Below are 16,963 nucleotides of genomic sequence, written 5' to 3'. Positions count from 1 at the left end.
CTTGGGAACTCCGGCGGGCGAGTCATTGTCTGGGGCGGCGGGTGTGTTTCTCTCTCTCTCTCTAGCACAGAAATAACCTGATCACAAACCTCCCCACCCGTTCGGTTTTTTTTAAACAAAAAACAACAAAAAAAAAATCCCCCAAATAAATCACACACAAAAAAAAAACCAAGACTGATTGAGGGAGAACTCTTGAACAGAAGGATCTATTGAGGATCCTGCCACATTGTCGCACAGGTTTAAAATGTTGTTCATTCTCTGAGGGCGGATGAAGCAGGCAAGGGTTAGATTTCACTTGCTTGGGACTGTTTGAAGACTCTCTGCCCCAGATTGAGAAATTAAAGTAGAGCTTGCAATCCGGATCCAAAAAAAAAAGCCCCAAATAATAAAAATTTAACAAAAAAGTTCTGATAAAAGTATTAGCAGAAATAGCAGAGGCTGGATGTTGAGTTGAAAGTGTGTGTGTGTGTGTGTGTGTGTCTCACTCTCCCCTTGCCCCAGTGTTGGCTGAGAAGGGGGTCTCTCTGTATGTCTATCTCTCTCTGTGCACCGCCTGGGACGCTGGACAAAGAGCCAAGCCGCTCCCCCCACTCCCAGCCCCGGCAGTGTGTCTGCAGATCCCCTCTCCCTCCCTCACCCCAGACATTGGCGTTCTCTTCCACACAAGGGCAGTTATATTTAGACAGGAGCAAATCATCCAAGATGGCGAACGCCAAGTTATTTTATCCTCCCCAGACACACGCAAAACAAATATTGCAAATTATTTAAGGGTGGGGGTTGATCAACAAGAAACAAAGCCCAAGGTTCACAAGTCTTTTATTTATTTTTAAAAGCTGAAGACAAATAAACTTCCAATGACTTTTCCATTTCCCCTGCAGCTCCTCTGGTGTGCAGATTGTAACAGGTTCTCTCAAACTCACTTTCTGGCTCGCCTATGAAGCTGTTCTCCATCGTTGTATTAAGTCACTTTTACCCCTCTCATCCCACCCGGGGAAAAGGTGCCGATGCCCAACAAATTCTCAGCAAATCACTCAATGTGTGTGTGTGTGACTGTGATGGGTTTCAGCAAACAACAAGCCGGCAGAGAGGGAGATATATATATAGATAAATGTATAAAAGCGTTTTAAATGCGTTTATTTAGGAATCTATCTGCAACGGTGCAAATGCAAAGAGATAAAATAACAATAATAAGCAAATGGGACTGGAAGATAGGGCTTTAAGTTAAAGTCAGAGAAGGCAAGTTGTGTCCTTAAGCTATATATAGTCCCAACTCGGAGCCATTATTCCGTCCCCTTGTGTTGTTAGAGAGCACTCTCAAAAGGGGATCCCAGCAAATAAAAGCAGTTTCCCCCCCCTAGCCCGATGCACAAAAGCACTCGCCAGCCCCCCCTGCCCAAAGTGCTGACCGGGGCGCCGCGATAGTGAAATGGACATGAAATTTAAACAGAGTTAGTGTCTGGAAAGACGTCACCCAGTCCATGGCGCAGGGCTGAGTTTGTGTGTTAGTTGGTCGGCATTGGGGCCGGATTGCGGGCGGCCGCCAAGGCTGAGGCCGGCCAGCCGGTGCTCCTGGCCTGCCCCGAGCATTGGTGACCCCGGTGCACCGGGCGCCGGAGCGATCGACCGCCGCCATCCCGAGATTTTCCTGCAGAAAGCCCAAATCTTGCGCCCGCTCGCCCAGCTCCCGCGCACCTTTGGGCCGATTGCCCGGCGCACGGGGGGCGGACGGCGGCGCTTGAGCATGCACGGCCGGCTTCAGGGAGTTGCCTTGCCGGCTGGGCGGCTCACAGCCCCGGGAGGCGCCGGCAAGTGGCCCCCGTCGGCCGTTTTTGCCAGTTAAGAAACACAGATGGAAGCACAGTTCGCCATTTCTGCCTCTCCATTGCTGCCAGCAGTTGGTGTTCTCAATCAGGTCCGCCCGCAGCCTACAATATTCGCAGCGTCGGCGAACGCAGCTCAGAGGCACTTGAACATCCAGAGTGTGGAGAGAGAAAGAGAGAGACAGCGACAGACACAGAGGCGAGGGAGGTGCTGACCAGACCTGTCGGACAAAAGACTTGGCAATTTTTCCTCCCTCTCTCTCTCTCTCTCTGTGACAAAGCTTGCAAAAGTTCAGAAGAGAGGTGCCAACTTGACCTGAAACCCAGGCACCAGCCATGACGGAGAGCTCAGCTGCCACCGCCGCCAAGCCCAAGCGCAGCAGGGCGGCGAAGAAGCCCGCCAACCACCCCAAGTACTCGGAGATGATCGTGGCCGTGGTGACGGGGGCCGGCGGGCGGGCGGGCCTCTCCCGCCAGGCCATCCAGAAACAGGTCAAGAGCCAGTACAAGCTGGCGGACAACGCCGACAGCCAGATCAAGCTGTCGCTGGTCAAGCTGGTGACCAAGGGCGTGCTGGAGAAGACCAAAGGTATCGGTGCCTCGGGCTCCTTCAAGCTGTCCAAGGGCGAGGAGCCCAGGAAGGCACTCAAGAAGGCCAAGGCTCCGGCCAAGAAGGCGGCCTCGCCCAAGAAGGCGGCCAAGCCCAAGAAGGTGGCCAAGCCCCTGGTCAAAGCCCGCCGGGCCCAGGCCAAGAAGGCGGTGAAGAAAGCGGCCACACCCAAAAGCGCAAAGAAAGCCAAGCCAGCAAAAGCGAGGCTGGTGAAAACCAAGCCGGTGAAGAGGAAGGCGAAGACAGCGAAAACCAGCAAACCCAAAGCAAAATCCAACGTAAAGAAATCGGCTTCCAAAAAGAAGTGAATGAATTCGTCGGGCCAACCGTCACACAGACTTTTAGCCATTTCTGTAAATAGTTGTATTAATTTTTTTCTATCAAATTTTGTTTGATCTTTTACGAGGAGTTAGCAAGAAAATGTAACGAGCTTTTTCATCATGAATACCGACTTAAGTAATTCTATTGTTGTTGAAATTTACTGTACTTTCTAGTAATCTTTGAGCTGATTTATGTTTTTATGTACAAAACTTGTTAATTGAGTTTAGCCATTCGAAGGAGAACAATTTTCTTATGAATCCCAATTACCGTCTTTAAATTTCAAATAAAAAAAATCAACATGTATAATACTGCCTGTTGCCTTCTTTCTTCAGTGGGAAATGTAGACGTGGTCTTCCCTTTGGTATCTGGGCTTCCGTCCATGGGCTGATCCGCTGTGGGAGGGTAGACTGAGCTAGAACGCAGTGCCCTTTCCTCTCCCTCTTTCGCTATCCAGGGGTAGAAGAGAAGGGAAAGATGGGGTTATCTTGGGTGCCGTACAGCAGGACCTCTTTGACAGAGGTAGTGGCCTTTCAGCCCTTCGCTATTTCCCTGTGGGGACCTCCCTGGTGTACACACACATCCCATCACTCCAGGGCGCCCAATTCTGGAAAGCAAGATTTTGGGTGGGATTGCGAGCCTGTGAGACAAACTGACTTGGAACAAGCTAATCTGCAACTCTCACCCCGCCCCCTTCCCTCCCTCTCCCCAAAGGCTGTGGATGGTGGGTGGGGGTCAATTGAAGCTTTCAAGATCGCGGTCGATAGATTTGAGCTGGGTAAGGGTATCAAGGGATATGGAGCAAAAGGCAGGTACATGGAGATGAGGTAGATCAGCCAGGATCTAAATGAATGGCGGAGCAGGCTCCAAGGCCTGAATGGCCTGTACCTTGCTCCTATGGCCCTCACCTGCCAACAAACAGCTGTGGGCCAACCAGTAGGGTGGTAGCTGGCCAATCCGCCACGATCTTTTCCGCAGGGACATTCTTCAGGCACTTACATGGACCGGGTTGAGAAGGTGAAGTATCCTGCAAAATGCTTCTGCTTTCTAGATGGCGTAAGTGGACTGCAATCTTCTCGCATCCCCAACCACCCCTTGTGCAATTTTGACAATTCTAGGAAAGCTAGAACTAGGGGGCATAATCTTAGAATAAGGGGCCGCCCATTCAAAACTGAGATGAGGATGAATTTCTTCTCTCAGAGGGTTGTGGATCTGTGGAATTCGCTGCCTCAGAGAGCCGTGGAAGCTGGGACATTGAATAAATTTAAGACAGAGATTGATAGTTTATTAACCGATAAGGGGTTATGGGGAGCGGGCAGGAAAGTGGACCTGAGTCCAGGATCAGATCAGCCATGATCTTATTGAATGGCGGAGCAGGCTCGAGGGGCCGTATGGCCTACTCTTGTTCCTATTTCATATGTTCTTATGTTCTTATTCATTGAATAAGACTGGGTGCGGCAGTGACCTGGAACACTCGCATTCTGCCTTTATTACCAGGATTCAAATCCCGGCCCGACTGATGGAATGAAAATCTCCTTTGTCCGCTGGCTGTAAGAGTTCCATGTCGGGTCACCTTTACAATCGCAACTCAGTTCTAAGTAAACAGTGACTGACTCACAACACTCTTTTATATTCCCTTGAGTTTAGAAGATTAAGGGGTGATCTAATTGAGGTGTTAATTAAAGGAGTTGATCGGGTAGATAGAGAGAAACCATTTCCTCTGGTGGGGGGAAGTCCAGAACAAGGGGGCGTAACCTTAAAGTTAGAGCCAGGCCATTCAGGGGTGATGTCAGGAAGCACTTCGTCACACCAAGGGTATTGGGAATCTGGAACCCCCTCCCCCCAAAAAGCTGTTGAGGCCAGAGGTTAATTGAAAATGTCAAAACTGAAATTGATAGGTTTGTGTTAGGTGAGGTGTTAGGTGTGTTACGGGAACCTAGGCGGGTAGATGGATACAGATCAGCCATGATCTCATTGAATGGTGGAACTGGCCCGAGGGGCTGAATGGCCCCCTCCTCTTTCTATGTAACTGAAGACTCCCTAAGTTGTCAGTCTCGCGGAGAGAAGCCACAAGATGGCTGATTGGGAAGGTGGAAGAGTATCATGCCATTGCAACAGGGCTACCTTTCTGAGATTGGGGCTAGGGCATGTTATCAGGGCAGAGTAGAGGGAGCTTTACACTGCGAAAACCAGGCAGCGAGGACCTGAGGGAGGGAGGGGGGTTAGTGGAAGTATGAGTGTGTGTGTGTGTGTGTGTGTGTGTGTGTGCGCTAGGCCCATGCAGCAGCGCCTGGTCTCCAAACATCTTGGATCCCTTTGCCATTGGACCAAGACCTAGCTCTGTCAAGCCCGTGCGGTGGCTGGTGCTCAACGGCCACCCCATGTTAAAAGAATTCACGCACGGGCATCTTCCACCCTCAAAAATGAAGTTCGGGGCCTGGAACATCAGGATCTTCATGGACAACCCCAAAAGCGACAGACCTGAACGTCGTACTGTAGCCCCCCCCCCCCCCCCACCAGCCTGCACCCCCCCCACCCGCCCGTCCCCTCAACCATCGCCTGCCCCACCTGTGACAGAGACTGCAGGTCCCGCATTGGTCTCTTCAGTCACTTTACAAATCATATTAGTGTGGAAGCAAGTCATCCTCGACTCCAGGGGGATTGCCTAAGAAGAAGAGAGGGAACTTTGCTTTGCATTTAACCGAGCTACACCTGACCTGGCAATGTTTGATGCTGAAACTGGGTGTCTGAAATGGAAGCGTGTTCCATTTCCCAGTGCTAACATCTTTCACCTTGAGCAGCACAAATATTCACAACAGAGAGGGAACTGCAATAGAAATATGCGACATCGCATCAGTTAAGGTGCATGCTTGCATCGTGAATTTGCTGAAGTGGTCTGCAACGTTACCTACCTAAAAACTGTCTAATAAGGCGGTGACCTCTTTGAATGTTTCCGAATTGATTTAAAGATCTTGAATGCTTTTGTTGACGATGCATTGGCATTGCTGACTGCCTTTTGCAAGGACATTGTAAATCTGCGTTCGGGTGATGTTCATTAATACCTGATTCTTGAAAGAGAGAATTGGAAGGTGCAAGCCTTGGTTTAAAACTGTTAACTCACTTCCCTTCCCCCATGCCATTGAGTGGGTGCAAGTTTATACCTGGGATTTCCCATTCTGCTTCTCTCCGATTTGCGGATCAGCAGCCTATTCTCCAGCACAACACAAAAGCAAAATACTTCGGATGCTGGAATCTGGAATAAAAACGCTGGAAATACTCAGCGGGACAGGCAGCATCTATGGAGAGGAAGCAGAGTTAACGTTTCGGGTCCATGACCCTTCATCAGAACTTTGTCAAAAAAATATCTTCAGTTCTAACGAAGGGTCATCGACCCGAAACATTAACTCTCTTTCTCTCTCCACAGATGTAGCCTATACTCCAGGCCTGGAAATGTCAGAAAGAGGTCAGAAAGTGGAATTGTTTGATGCACAACTCAGGGAGCGACCTACATTGGCTCCTGCTCCAGCAAACCCTCCAATTTAAAATTCTCATCCTTGTTTTCAAATCCCTCCACGGCATCGCCCCTCCATATCTCTGTAATCTCCTCGGGCCTGCCCACACTACAATATGTGCGCGCACTAGGTCCACGCAGCAGAGCTAGTCTCCAGTCGTCTTGGTTAATTCTTGCCACTAGCTCTGTCAAACTCGTGTGGTGGCTGGTGTGCAACGGTTCACCACACGTTAAAAAAATCCACGCACGGGCATCTTCCACCCTTCAACATGTAGTTTAGGACTGGAATATTAAATCCTTCATTGGAACACCTGTGAACTCATCCCTTTTTGGTGTGGAAGCAAGTCATCCTCGAGACGAGGGACGGCCTAAGATCTCCTCCAGCCCCAAAGCCCCCTGAGATCTCTGCGCTCTTCTAATTCTGCTCTCTTGCGCATCCCCAATGTTAATCGCTCCGTGCCTTCAGCTGCCTGGCCCTAAGCCTTGGAGTTCCCTGAGGAAACCTCTCCACCTCTGTGCCACTCTCCCTTCCTTTAAGAAGCTCCTTAAAACCAACCAAGCTTTTGGTCACCTGTCCCACTATCTCTTTATGTGGCTCGGTGTCAAATTTAGTTTGATAATCGCTCCTGTGAAGCACCTTGTGATAGAAACATAGAAACATAGAAAATAGGTGCAGGAGTAGGCCATTCGGCCCTTCTAGCCTGCACCGCCATTCAATGAGTTCATGGCTGAACATTCAACTTCAGTACCCCATTCCTGCTTTCTCGCCATACCCCTTGATCCCCCTAGTAGTAAGGACCTCATCTAACTCCTTTTTGAATATATTTAGTGAATTGGCCTCAACAACTTTCTGTGGTAGAGAATTCCACAGGTTCACCACTCTCTGGGTGAAGAAGTTCCTCCGCATCTCAGTCCTAAATGGCTTACCCCTTATCCTTAGACTGTGACCTCTGGTTCTGGACTTCCCCAACATTGGGAACATTCTTCCTGCATCTAACCTGTCTAACCCCGTCAGAATTTTAAATGTTTCTATGAGGTCCCCTCTCATTCTTCTGAACTCCAGTTTACTATGGTTTACTATGTTAAAGGTGCTATATAAAGACAAGCTGTTGTTGGTGGGGGTGAGGTGCTTCCCCAGGATCCCACCTGCAGACACTCACAGAGCTGCAAGCGAATGGTCCTACAGCGACATTGAAAGAGAATTAGCAACAAGAATCCTATCCAGTACTTGGTCATGGAGTATCATCGAATCAGCGAAATTTACAGCACTGAAGGTGGACATTTCGGCCCATTGAGTCCACGCCGGCCAACAAAAAGCTATCCAGCCTAATCCCACTTTCCAGCTCTTGGTCCGTAGCCCTGTAGGTTACGGCACTTCAAGTGCACATCCACCCTTGTGGTGAAGGTTTCTGCCTCTACCACCCTTTCAGGCAGTGAGTTCCAGACCCCCACCACCCTCTGGGTGAAGAAAGTTCCCTTCAAATCTCCTCTAAACCTTCTAACAATTACTTTAAATCTATGCCTCCTGGTTGTTGACCCCTCTGCTAAGGGAAACAGGTCCGTCCTATCCTCTCTATCTTGGCTCTTCATAATTTTATACACCTCAATCAGGTCTCCCTTCAGCCTCCTCTGCTCCAAAGAAAACAGCCCCAGCCTATCCAATCTTTGCTCACAGCTAAAATTCTCCAGTCCAGGCAGCATTCTTGTAAATCTCCCCTGTACCCTCTCCAGTGCAATCACATCTTTCCTGTACGTAGGGTGAGGTACGTGTATAGGCAGAGAATAACTTATTAAAATTGGGGAAATGTAAACGTTGTTTCGGGTGCCTATCAGTAATAATACAAGGTGCTTGATGTGTGTTTATCTTGTGCAAGCCATCTGAAGCTTTGAAAGGATGGAAGTTAGTTTTACTCCTGTGAACTATTTACACAAATCTTTGAAGGAGGCATGTCAAGTTGAGTTATAAAAGCATACAGGATCCTGGGCTTTAGAAATAGAGGCAGAGTACAAAAGCAAGGACATTCTGCTAAACCTTTATAAATTACTGGTTGGACCTCAGCTGGAGTATTGCGTCCAATTCTGGGCACCACACATTAGGACAGATGTCACGGCCTTGGAGAGGGTGCAGAGGGGATTTATTAGAATGGTATCAGGGATGTGGGACTTCAGTGATGTGGAGAGACTGGAGAAGCTGAGATTGGATTCCTTAGAGCAGAGAAGATTAAGGGAAGATTTGATGGAGGTGTTCAAAATCATGAAGGGTTTTGATAGAGTAAATAAGGAGAAACTGTTGCCATGGCAGGAGGGTCGGTAACTGTAATGACTCAAAAGTCTGGTTACTGTAAACTCACTCAGCTGCAGCTTTATTCCAGCCCAAAGAGTGCCAGCGTGACAAAGACACCCAGCTTATATACAGGTGACCAAGCACACATGCCGCATGTGTACAGCCCGATGACCTCCGACCGCGGCGCCCTCTGGTATCTGGTGACCCCCAAGCATTAATACATAACAACATCCCCCTTTTAAAATCTTAACAACAGTCTTTTTACAAATTAAGACGGTCTGGGGCTTTCCTCTCACGAGTTGATCGTCTCAGTTCAACATTGGCTCTGGGCGAGCGTTCTGAGTCCGTTGAGACTGAGGGCTGAGTAGCCGATCTGATGGGAGTGGTCATGACCACATCAGAGACTGAAGGTTCAGAGTCAGTAATGTCAGCAGAGTCCTCTGATGAGTGAACAATGGTTGGTTGGTCACTGACTGCATCTTCCTCACTCTGTTCCAGTACATCCACGTGCCGCAGTTTAACCTGGTCAAGGAGTTTCCTGCATGTTTGCCCATTCTTGAGCACGACAATAAACACTCTGTTACCCTCCTTGGCTGTAACAGTGTCGGCGATCCACTTTGGACCTTGACCATAGTTCAGTACATAAACCGAATCGTTGACCGAGATGTCACGTGACACGGCAACATGATCATGACACCATTGCTAACTTTGACGTCTGTTTTCAACACAATCATTTAAATCAGGATGAATAAGAGAAAGCCTGGTCTTGAGATTTCTCTTCATCAGTAGTTCAGCAGGAGGAACCCCAGTAAGCGTATGGGGTCGTGACCTGTAACTGAGCAATATACATGACAACTGTCTCTGCAGTGAGCCCTGAGTTACATGTTCATACTTTGCTTGATCGTTTGAACGGCACGCTCTGTTGACCATTAGAAGCAGGCTTGAATGGAGCCGATCTCACATGTCTGATGCCATTGAGTTTAATGAACTCCTGGAACTCAAGACTTGTGAAGCAAGATCCGTTGTCGCTCACAACAATGTCAGCAAAACCATGAGTAGCAAACATGATATGAAGGCTCTCAATGGTAGCTGTAGATGTACTGGATGACATAGTAACACACACTATCCACTTAGAATATGCATCTACTACGACAAAAAACATATTTCCTTGGAACTGGCCCGCAAAATCAATGTGGATCCTTGACCATGGTTTGGATGGCCACGACCAAAGACTCAGTGGAGATTCCGCTGGTACTTTACTTAGCTGCATGCAAGTATTGCACTGATGCACGCATGATTCCAGATCAGAGTCAATTCCAGGCCACCATACACGAGACCTAGCAATGGACTTCATCATGACAATACCAGGATAAGTGCTATGAAGTTCACGTATAATTTTTTCTCTACCTTTCTTAGACATGATTACACGATTACCCCACAGGAAACAGTCTGACTGAATGGACAGCTCATCCTTGCGACGGTTGTAAAGTTTGGTCTCCTCACGCATCTCCATAGGTGTGGCAGACCAATCACCACTGAGTACACACCGTTTCACAACCGATAAAATAGGGTCATGGCTGGTCCAGATCCTAACTTGTTGAGCAGTGACAGGGGTTCCTTCACTCTCAAAAGCATCCATTACTAACTGTAGATCTGCAGGTTGAGGGTAAGGGCGAATGACTCAGTGCATCGGCACAATTCTCAGTATCAGGTCTATGACGGATGACGTAATCATAGGCAGACAATGTCAGTGCCCACCTTTGAATGCGGGACGATGCATTGGTATTAATACTTTTGTTTTCCACAAACAATGAAATGAATGGCTTGTGATCCGTTTCTAGTTCAAAATGAAGACCAAACAGGTACTGTGCATTTTTTTTACCCCATACACAAAGACCAAAGCTTCTTTCTCTATCACACTGTCAGCTCTTTCCGCTTTAGACAGACTTCTCGAAGCATACGCAACAGATTGTAGCTTGCCCGATTCATTTGCTTGTTGGAGTACGCAGCCAACCCCATACGATGAAGCATCACAAGACGCTTATGCGGATCATAACGAACAAGCAACATTTTTGAACATAGCAGATTCTTGACTTTCTCAAAGGCTCTATCTTGAGACTCACCCCAGACCCAGTTGTTGCCTTTACTTAGTAACATATACAGTGGCTCTAGTAAAGTGCTCAATCTGGGTAAGAAATTACCAAAGTAGTTGAGTAGCCCAAGGAACGAACGCAGCTCTGTCACATTCTGAGGCCTGGGTGCATTTTTGATGGCCTCGGTTTTCGAATCCGTGGACCTGATGCCATCAGCAGCAATCTTCCTCCCAAAGAATTCGACTTCAGGTGACATGAATACACACTTTGAGCATTTCAGCCTGAGTCCCGCTTTGTCCAGACACTGTAGAACTTCTTCAAGATTGTTCAGATGTTCAGCAGTGTTGCGACCTGTGACCAGAATGTCATCTTGAAACACGACAGTTTTAGGAACGGACTTCAGTAAACTTTCCATATTCCTTTGAAATATGGCTGCAGCCGAATGAATCCCAAAAGGACACCTGTTGTAGACAAACAGTCCTTTATGGGTGTTGATGCAGGTGAATTTTTTTGAAATGTCGACAAGCTCCTGGGTCATATAGGCCGATGTCGGATCCAGTTTCGTGAATGACTTTCCACCAGCTAGCATGGTGAACAGGTCATCAGCTCTCAGTAATGGATACTGATCCTGTTTTGAATATCGATTAATCGTATCCTTTTAGTCTCCACAAATTCTGTCAGTGCCATCACTCTTCAACACAGGAACAATGGGACTAGCCCACTCGTTAAACTCGACCGGTGATATGATCCCTTCGTGCTGTCAAGCTCTCCCTCATCATGTATGGAACAGACCGAGCTTTGTGATAGACAGGCCTTGCATTGGAGTCCAAGTGAATCTGCACCTTGCTCCTGTAAAATTACCAAAGCCCGGTTCAAACAAAGAAGGAAACTTTTTCAATACTTGAGCACACGAGATATCATCCACCGAGGACAACATCTAGACATCATTCCAGTTCAGCTTGATTTTCTCAAGCCAATTCCTGCCGAACAGCATTGCACCATTACCTGGGCCGATCCATAATGATGGCTCATGAAGCACACCGTCGTATGACACCTTGGTTGCTGCACTGCCGAGCACCGGTATGAGTTCTTTAGTGTAAGTACGCAACATGGCATTGACTGGACTCAGCTTTGGTTTCGCAGTCTTAGTGTCCCACAGCTTGACGAATTTCCTTTGGCTCATTATCGACTGGCTCACACCCGTGTCCAGGTCCATTGATACAGGCACGTCATTCAGCTTCACATTAACGACTATTGGCTGGCTCTTGCTCAGGAACGAATACAGTCCATTCACTTCCTCCTCGGGTTGCGGATCCGGGCCATCACTGAACTGGTCCTCATCAACCACATGGTGACAAACGTAGGTCCCTTGCAGTCAGTTTCAGGTGAATTTATAATGGGGAACAAAGAAATGGCAGACCAGTTGAACAAATACTTTGGTTCTGTCTTCATGAAGGAAGACACAAATAACCTTCCGGAAATACTAGGGGATCGAGGATCTAGTGAGAAGGAGGAACTGAAGGAAGTCCTTATTAGGCGGGACATTGTGTTAGTGAAATTGATGGGATTGAAGGCTGATAAATCCCCGGGGCATCCCAGAGTACTTAAGGAAGTGGCCCTAGAAATAGTGGATGCATTGGTGATCATTTTCCAACAGTTTATCAACTCTGGATCAGTTCCTATGGACTGGAGGGTAGCTAATGTCACACCACTTTTTAAAAAGGGAGGGAGAGAGCAATCGGGTAATTATAGACCGGTTAGCCTGACATCAGTAGTGGGGAAAATGTTGCAATCAATTATTAAAGATGAAATAGCAGCGCATTTGGAAAGCAGTGACAGGATCGGTCCAAGTCTGCATGGATTTATGAAAGGGAAATCATGCTTGACAAATCTTCTGGAATTTTTTGAGGATGTAACTAGTAGAGTGGACAAGGGAGAACCAGTGGATGTGGTATATTTGGATTTTCAAAAGGCTTTTGACAAGGTCCCACACAAGAGATTGGTGTGCAAAATAAAGCACATGGTATTGGGGGTAATGTACTGACATGGATAGAGAACTGGTTGGCCGACAGGAAGCAGAGAGTCGGGATAAATGTGTCCTTTTCAGAATGGCAGGCAGTGACTAGTGAGGTGCTGCAGGACTCAGTGCTGGGACCCCAGCTATTTAAAATATAATTAATGATTTAGACAAAGGAATTGAGTGTAATATCTCCAAGTTTGCAGATGACACTAAGTGGTGTGAGCTGTGAGGAGGACGCTAAGAGGCTGCAGGGTGACTTGGACAGGTTAGGTGAGTGGGCAATAGCATGGCAGATGCAGTATAATGTGGATAAATGTGAGGTTATCCACTTTGGTGCCAAAAACAGGAAGGCAGAATATTATCTTAATAGTAACAGATTAGGAAAAGGGGAGGTGCAATGAGACCTGGGTGTCATGGTACATCAGTCATTGAAAGTTGGCATGCAGGTACAGCAGACGGTGAAGAAGGCAAATGGTATGTTGGCCTTCATTGCTAGGGGATTTGAGTATAGGAGCAGGGAGGTCTTACTGCAGTTGTACAGGGCCTTAGTGAGGCCTCACCTGGAATATTGTGTTCAGTTTTGGTCTCCTAATCTGAGGAAGGACGTTCTTGCTATTGAGGGAGTGCAGCGAAGGTTCACCAGACTGATTCCCGGGATAGCAGGGCTGACATATGAGGAGAGATTGGATCGACTGGGCCTGTATTCACTGGAGTTTAGAAGGATGAGAGAGGATCTCATAGAAACATATAAAATTCTGACGGGACGGGGCAGGTTAGATGCAGGAAGAATGTTCCCGATGTTGGGGAACTCCAGAACCAGGGGACACAGTCTAAGGCTAAGGAGTAAGCCATTTAGGACTGAGATGAGGAGAAACTTCTTCACTCAGAGAGTTGTTCACCTGTGGAATTCCCTACCGCAGAGAGTTTTTGATGCCAGTTCATTGGATATATTCAAGAGGGAGTTAGATATGGCCCTTATGGCTAAAGGGATCAAGGGGTATGGAGAGAAAGCAGGAAAGGGGTACTGAGGTGAATGATCAACCATGATCTTATTGAATGGTGGTGCAGACTCAAAGGGCCGAATGGTCTAATCCTGCACCTATTTTCTATATTTCTATGTTTCTATGTGCCGCACCACGCTTGCTCCGTTGAGGACACATCCTGTGAAGATGCCCCACTTTCGAAAATCCATTGCACAAGTATTGTCTAAACCAACATTGATGAGGCCGATGATTGCCCCCACAACGCCAACAGGATGAAATCTGGATTGAACCAGTTGGCGGGCTCTGAGCAGCGGCAGGTTTCATGTAAGCAGCTCTGCCCAAAGATGACGCCATCTTGTTTACAGTACTTGCCGTGGAACTTCGACTCGTCATGCATGCCTGGGCAGTCACGATGGCCTTTTTCAAATCCAGCATCTCTGCAGCCAATAGCTTCCTGAGGATCGCATCATGGCTGATGCCTATCACGAAGACATCACGCAGCATGTCTTCCAGCATGTTCCCGAACTTACACAGCTCAGCAAGACATCGCAGGTCAGCGACAAATCCCGACACGTCCTGGCCCTCAGCACGAACATGCGTGTAGAAACGGTAGCGTGATATGATGATCCCCTCTTTTGGCTTCAGATGGTTACCCACCAACGTACACAATTCCTCGGACCCTTTTTCCGCCGGACGTACAGGCGAGGGAAGATTCTTCATGAGGCCATAACATTTTCGGACCACAAACGGTGAGGAGAACTGCCCTGCGCTTAACTGCGTAGGCCTCTGCCTCCATGCTGGTGGCCACAAAATACTGATCCAGACGGTCGACAAAATCCACCCAATTCTTGCCCTCCACGAATCTCTCCAGGATTCCAACAGTCCCCATTGTGCATGCGAAGGTTCTTAAATTACCTCGTCGCCAATTGTAATGACTCAAGAGTTACTGTAAACTCACTCAGGTGAAACCTGATCCATCTTTATTCCAGCCCAAGAGTGCCAGCGTGACAAAGACACCCAGCTTATATACAGGTGACCAAGCGTACATGGCAGATGCGTAAAGCATGATGACCTCCAACTGCGGCACCCTCTGGTGTCTGGTGACCTCCAAGCATTAATACATAACAGTAACCAGAGGACACAGATTTATGGTGATGCGTGAAAAGAGCCAGACGTGGGAGGAGGAGAATTTTTTTAATGCAGAGATTTGCTGTGATCTGGAACACGCTGCCTGAAAGGGCGGTGGAAGCAGATTCAACAGTACCTTTCAAATGGGAATTGGAAATATACTGGAAGGGCTGTGGGGAAAGAGCAGGGGAGTGGGACTAATTGGACAGCTCTGTCAAAGAGCTGGCACAGGCACGATGGGCCGAATGGCCTCCATCGCTGCTGTATCATTCGATGATTCTAAGAGCTAAGTATCACCAACAACTGTATTTGTATAGCGCATTTAACAGAGTGAATGTCCCAGAGTGCTTCACAGAGGGAGGAGCAGACACCAAGCTGTGTTAGGGACAAATGAAAGCATGGTCTGAGACATGGATTTCGAAACAGTGAGAAAGTTAGCAAGGAGCAGAGAGTTCGATATTTGTCACCAAGCTAAGATCTGGGTAATCCCTTTTTTAATAAACGAGTCTCTCGCCCGGAATTTCAATATTGATTTTTCTGGCACAGATTCATCGAACCATAAAATGATGTGGCACAGAAAGGGACCATTCGGCCCATCGAGCCTGTGCCGGCTCTTTGAAAGAGCGATCCGATTAGTCCCACTCCCGGGACCCCGCTCTTTCCCCATAGCCCTGCAAATTTCTCCCCTACAAGTATTACTCCAATTCCTTTTTGAAAGCTATTATTGAATCTGTTTCCACCACCCTTTCAGGCAGCGTGTTCCAGATCATAAAAACTCGCTGCGTAAAACAATTTCTCCTCATCCCACCTCTTTTGCTAATCACCATTAATCTAGGTCCTCTGGTTTCCGACCCTCCTGCCACTGGAAACAATTTCTTCCTATTGACCCTGTCAAAATGCTGCATAATTTTGAACCTCTATTACATCTCCCCCATAACCTTCTCTGCTCTAAGGAGAATAATCCCAGCTTCTCCAGTCTCTCCATGTAATTGAAGTCCCTCATCCCTGGAATCATTCTGGAAAATCCTCTCTGTGCCCTCTCCAAGGCCCTGACGTCCTTGCTAAAGTGCGGTGCCCAGAATTGGACACAATACTCCAGCTGGGACCAAACCAATGATTTATAAAGGTTTAGCAGAACTTCTTTGCTTTCATACTCTATGGGGCCGAAATTGATCAACTCACCGCCCGCAGCCGCCGACAATCCTCCTGAAGATCCGCCCAGTGCCACTTTCGAGGTGGGCTGGAGCGGGCGGGAGGGGCGAGCTGCCAACGTCAGCGGACGGCCGTGTGGCGCAACTGAACTCCCGCCCGCCGAGCTCCCATATTGATGCAGGCGGGACCCGGCGTCAGAACGGGGATGGACCCCGCTGGCTGGAGGCTGGTCTGTCCCCGACGGTAAGTCTGAAGATCCCCTCCCCCCCAAAAAAAGTGTAGGGAACATTTTTTTTTTCCCCACAGCGACTTACCTGGATGGGGTCCCCTGAAGGTTTTCCGATAGTTTTTCAAAAAAATTTTCCCAATGATTTTTATTTTCAGCTGTTCGACCCTCCGTGGGCCTGACTCCATCCTCGGCAAGCGCCTCTGCCGCCGAGAATGAGACCTCCTGCCGGCTACCACCCAGATTGGCGGCGTACGTCATCCATTTTCCGCCCGTCGACCTTCGAGGGACCTCGGCCACGAAAACCCCGCCCAATGTACCGTCCAGTACCTCGGCGGCCATCTTTGGGCGGCCATCTTTGGGCGACACTTGGGCGGCCGGAGGCCTTGACCAAATCCGGGGCCTACGCCTCTATTTATGAAACCCAGAACCCCCCCGTGAGCTTTTTTAAACAGTTTTATCAACTTATCCTGCCACCTCTCAAAGATTTGTGTACGTATACCCCCAGGGCTCTCTGTTCCTGCATCCCTTTTAAAATTGTACCATTTATTTATGCTGCCTCTCCTCATTCTTCCAACCAAAATGCATAATTTCACAATTCTGTATGTGAAGTTGAATCTGCCCCTTTCACCAGTCTGTCTGTCTGCTACTATCCACCTCACTATTTACCACATTTCTCAGTTTCGCGTCATCTGCGAACTTTGAAATTATGCCCTGTGTGGTGTATGTAGGCACCTTTAGTAATGACTCCACGAGGCAGGGTATGATACTTAAACTGTGTAGACTGTAGTCCTTCATTTGCAGGTCCTCGAGTGAGG

At 48.1% G+C, this 16,963-nt stretch overlaps 1 protein-coding gene across 1 annotated transcript; it reads left to right on the top strand.

The window, feature by feature from the left end:
• Positions 1-1,945: 1,945 nt before the first annotated feature.
• On the top strand, positions 1,946-3,057 carry LOC139230488 (histone H1.0-like). The gene has a single exon (XM_070862310.1). It carries the CDS (start codon positions 2,157-2,159, stop codon positions 2,736-2,738), a length of 582 nt encoding a protein of 193 aa, XP_070718411.1. The 5' UTR covers positions 1,946-2,156; the 3' UTR covers positions 2,739-3,057.
• The last annotated feature ends 13,906 nt before the right edge of the window (positions 3,058-16,963 follow it).

Source organism: Pristiophorus japonicus, chromosome 19 (genome assembly GCF_044704955.1).
Source record: "Pristiophorus japonicus isolate sPriJap1 chromosome 19, sPriJap1.hap1, whole genome shotgun sequence".
Taxonomy (NCBI): Eukaryota; Metazoa; Chordata; class Chondrichthyes; family Pristiophoridae; genus Pristiophorus; species Pristiophorus japonicus.
Note: the sequence above shows the minus strand (reverse complement) of the source record. Positions and strands in the feature narration are given on the sequence as shown.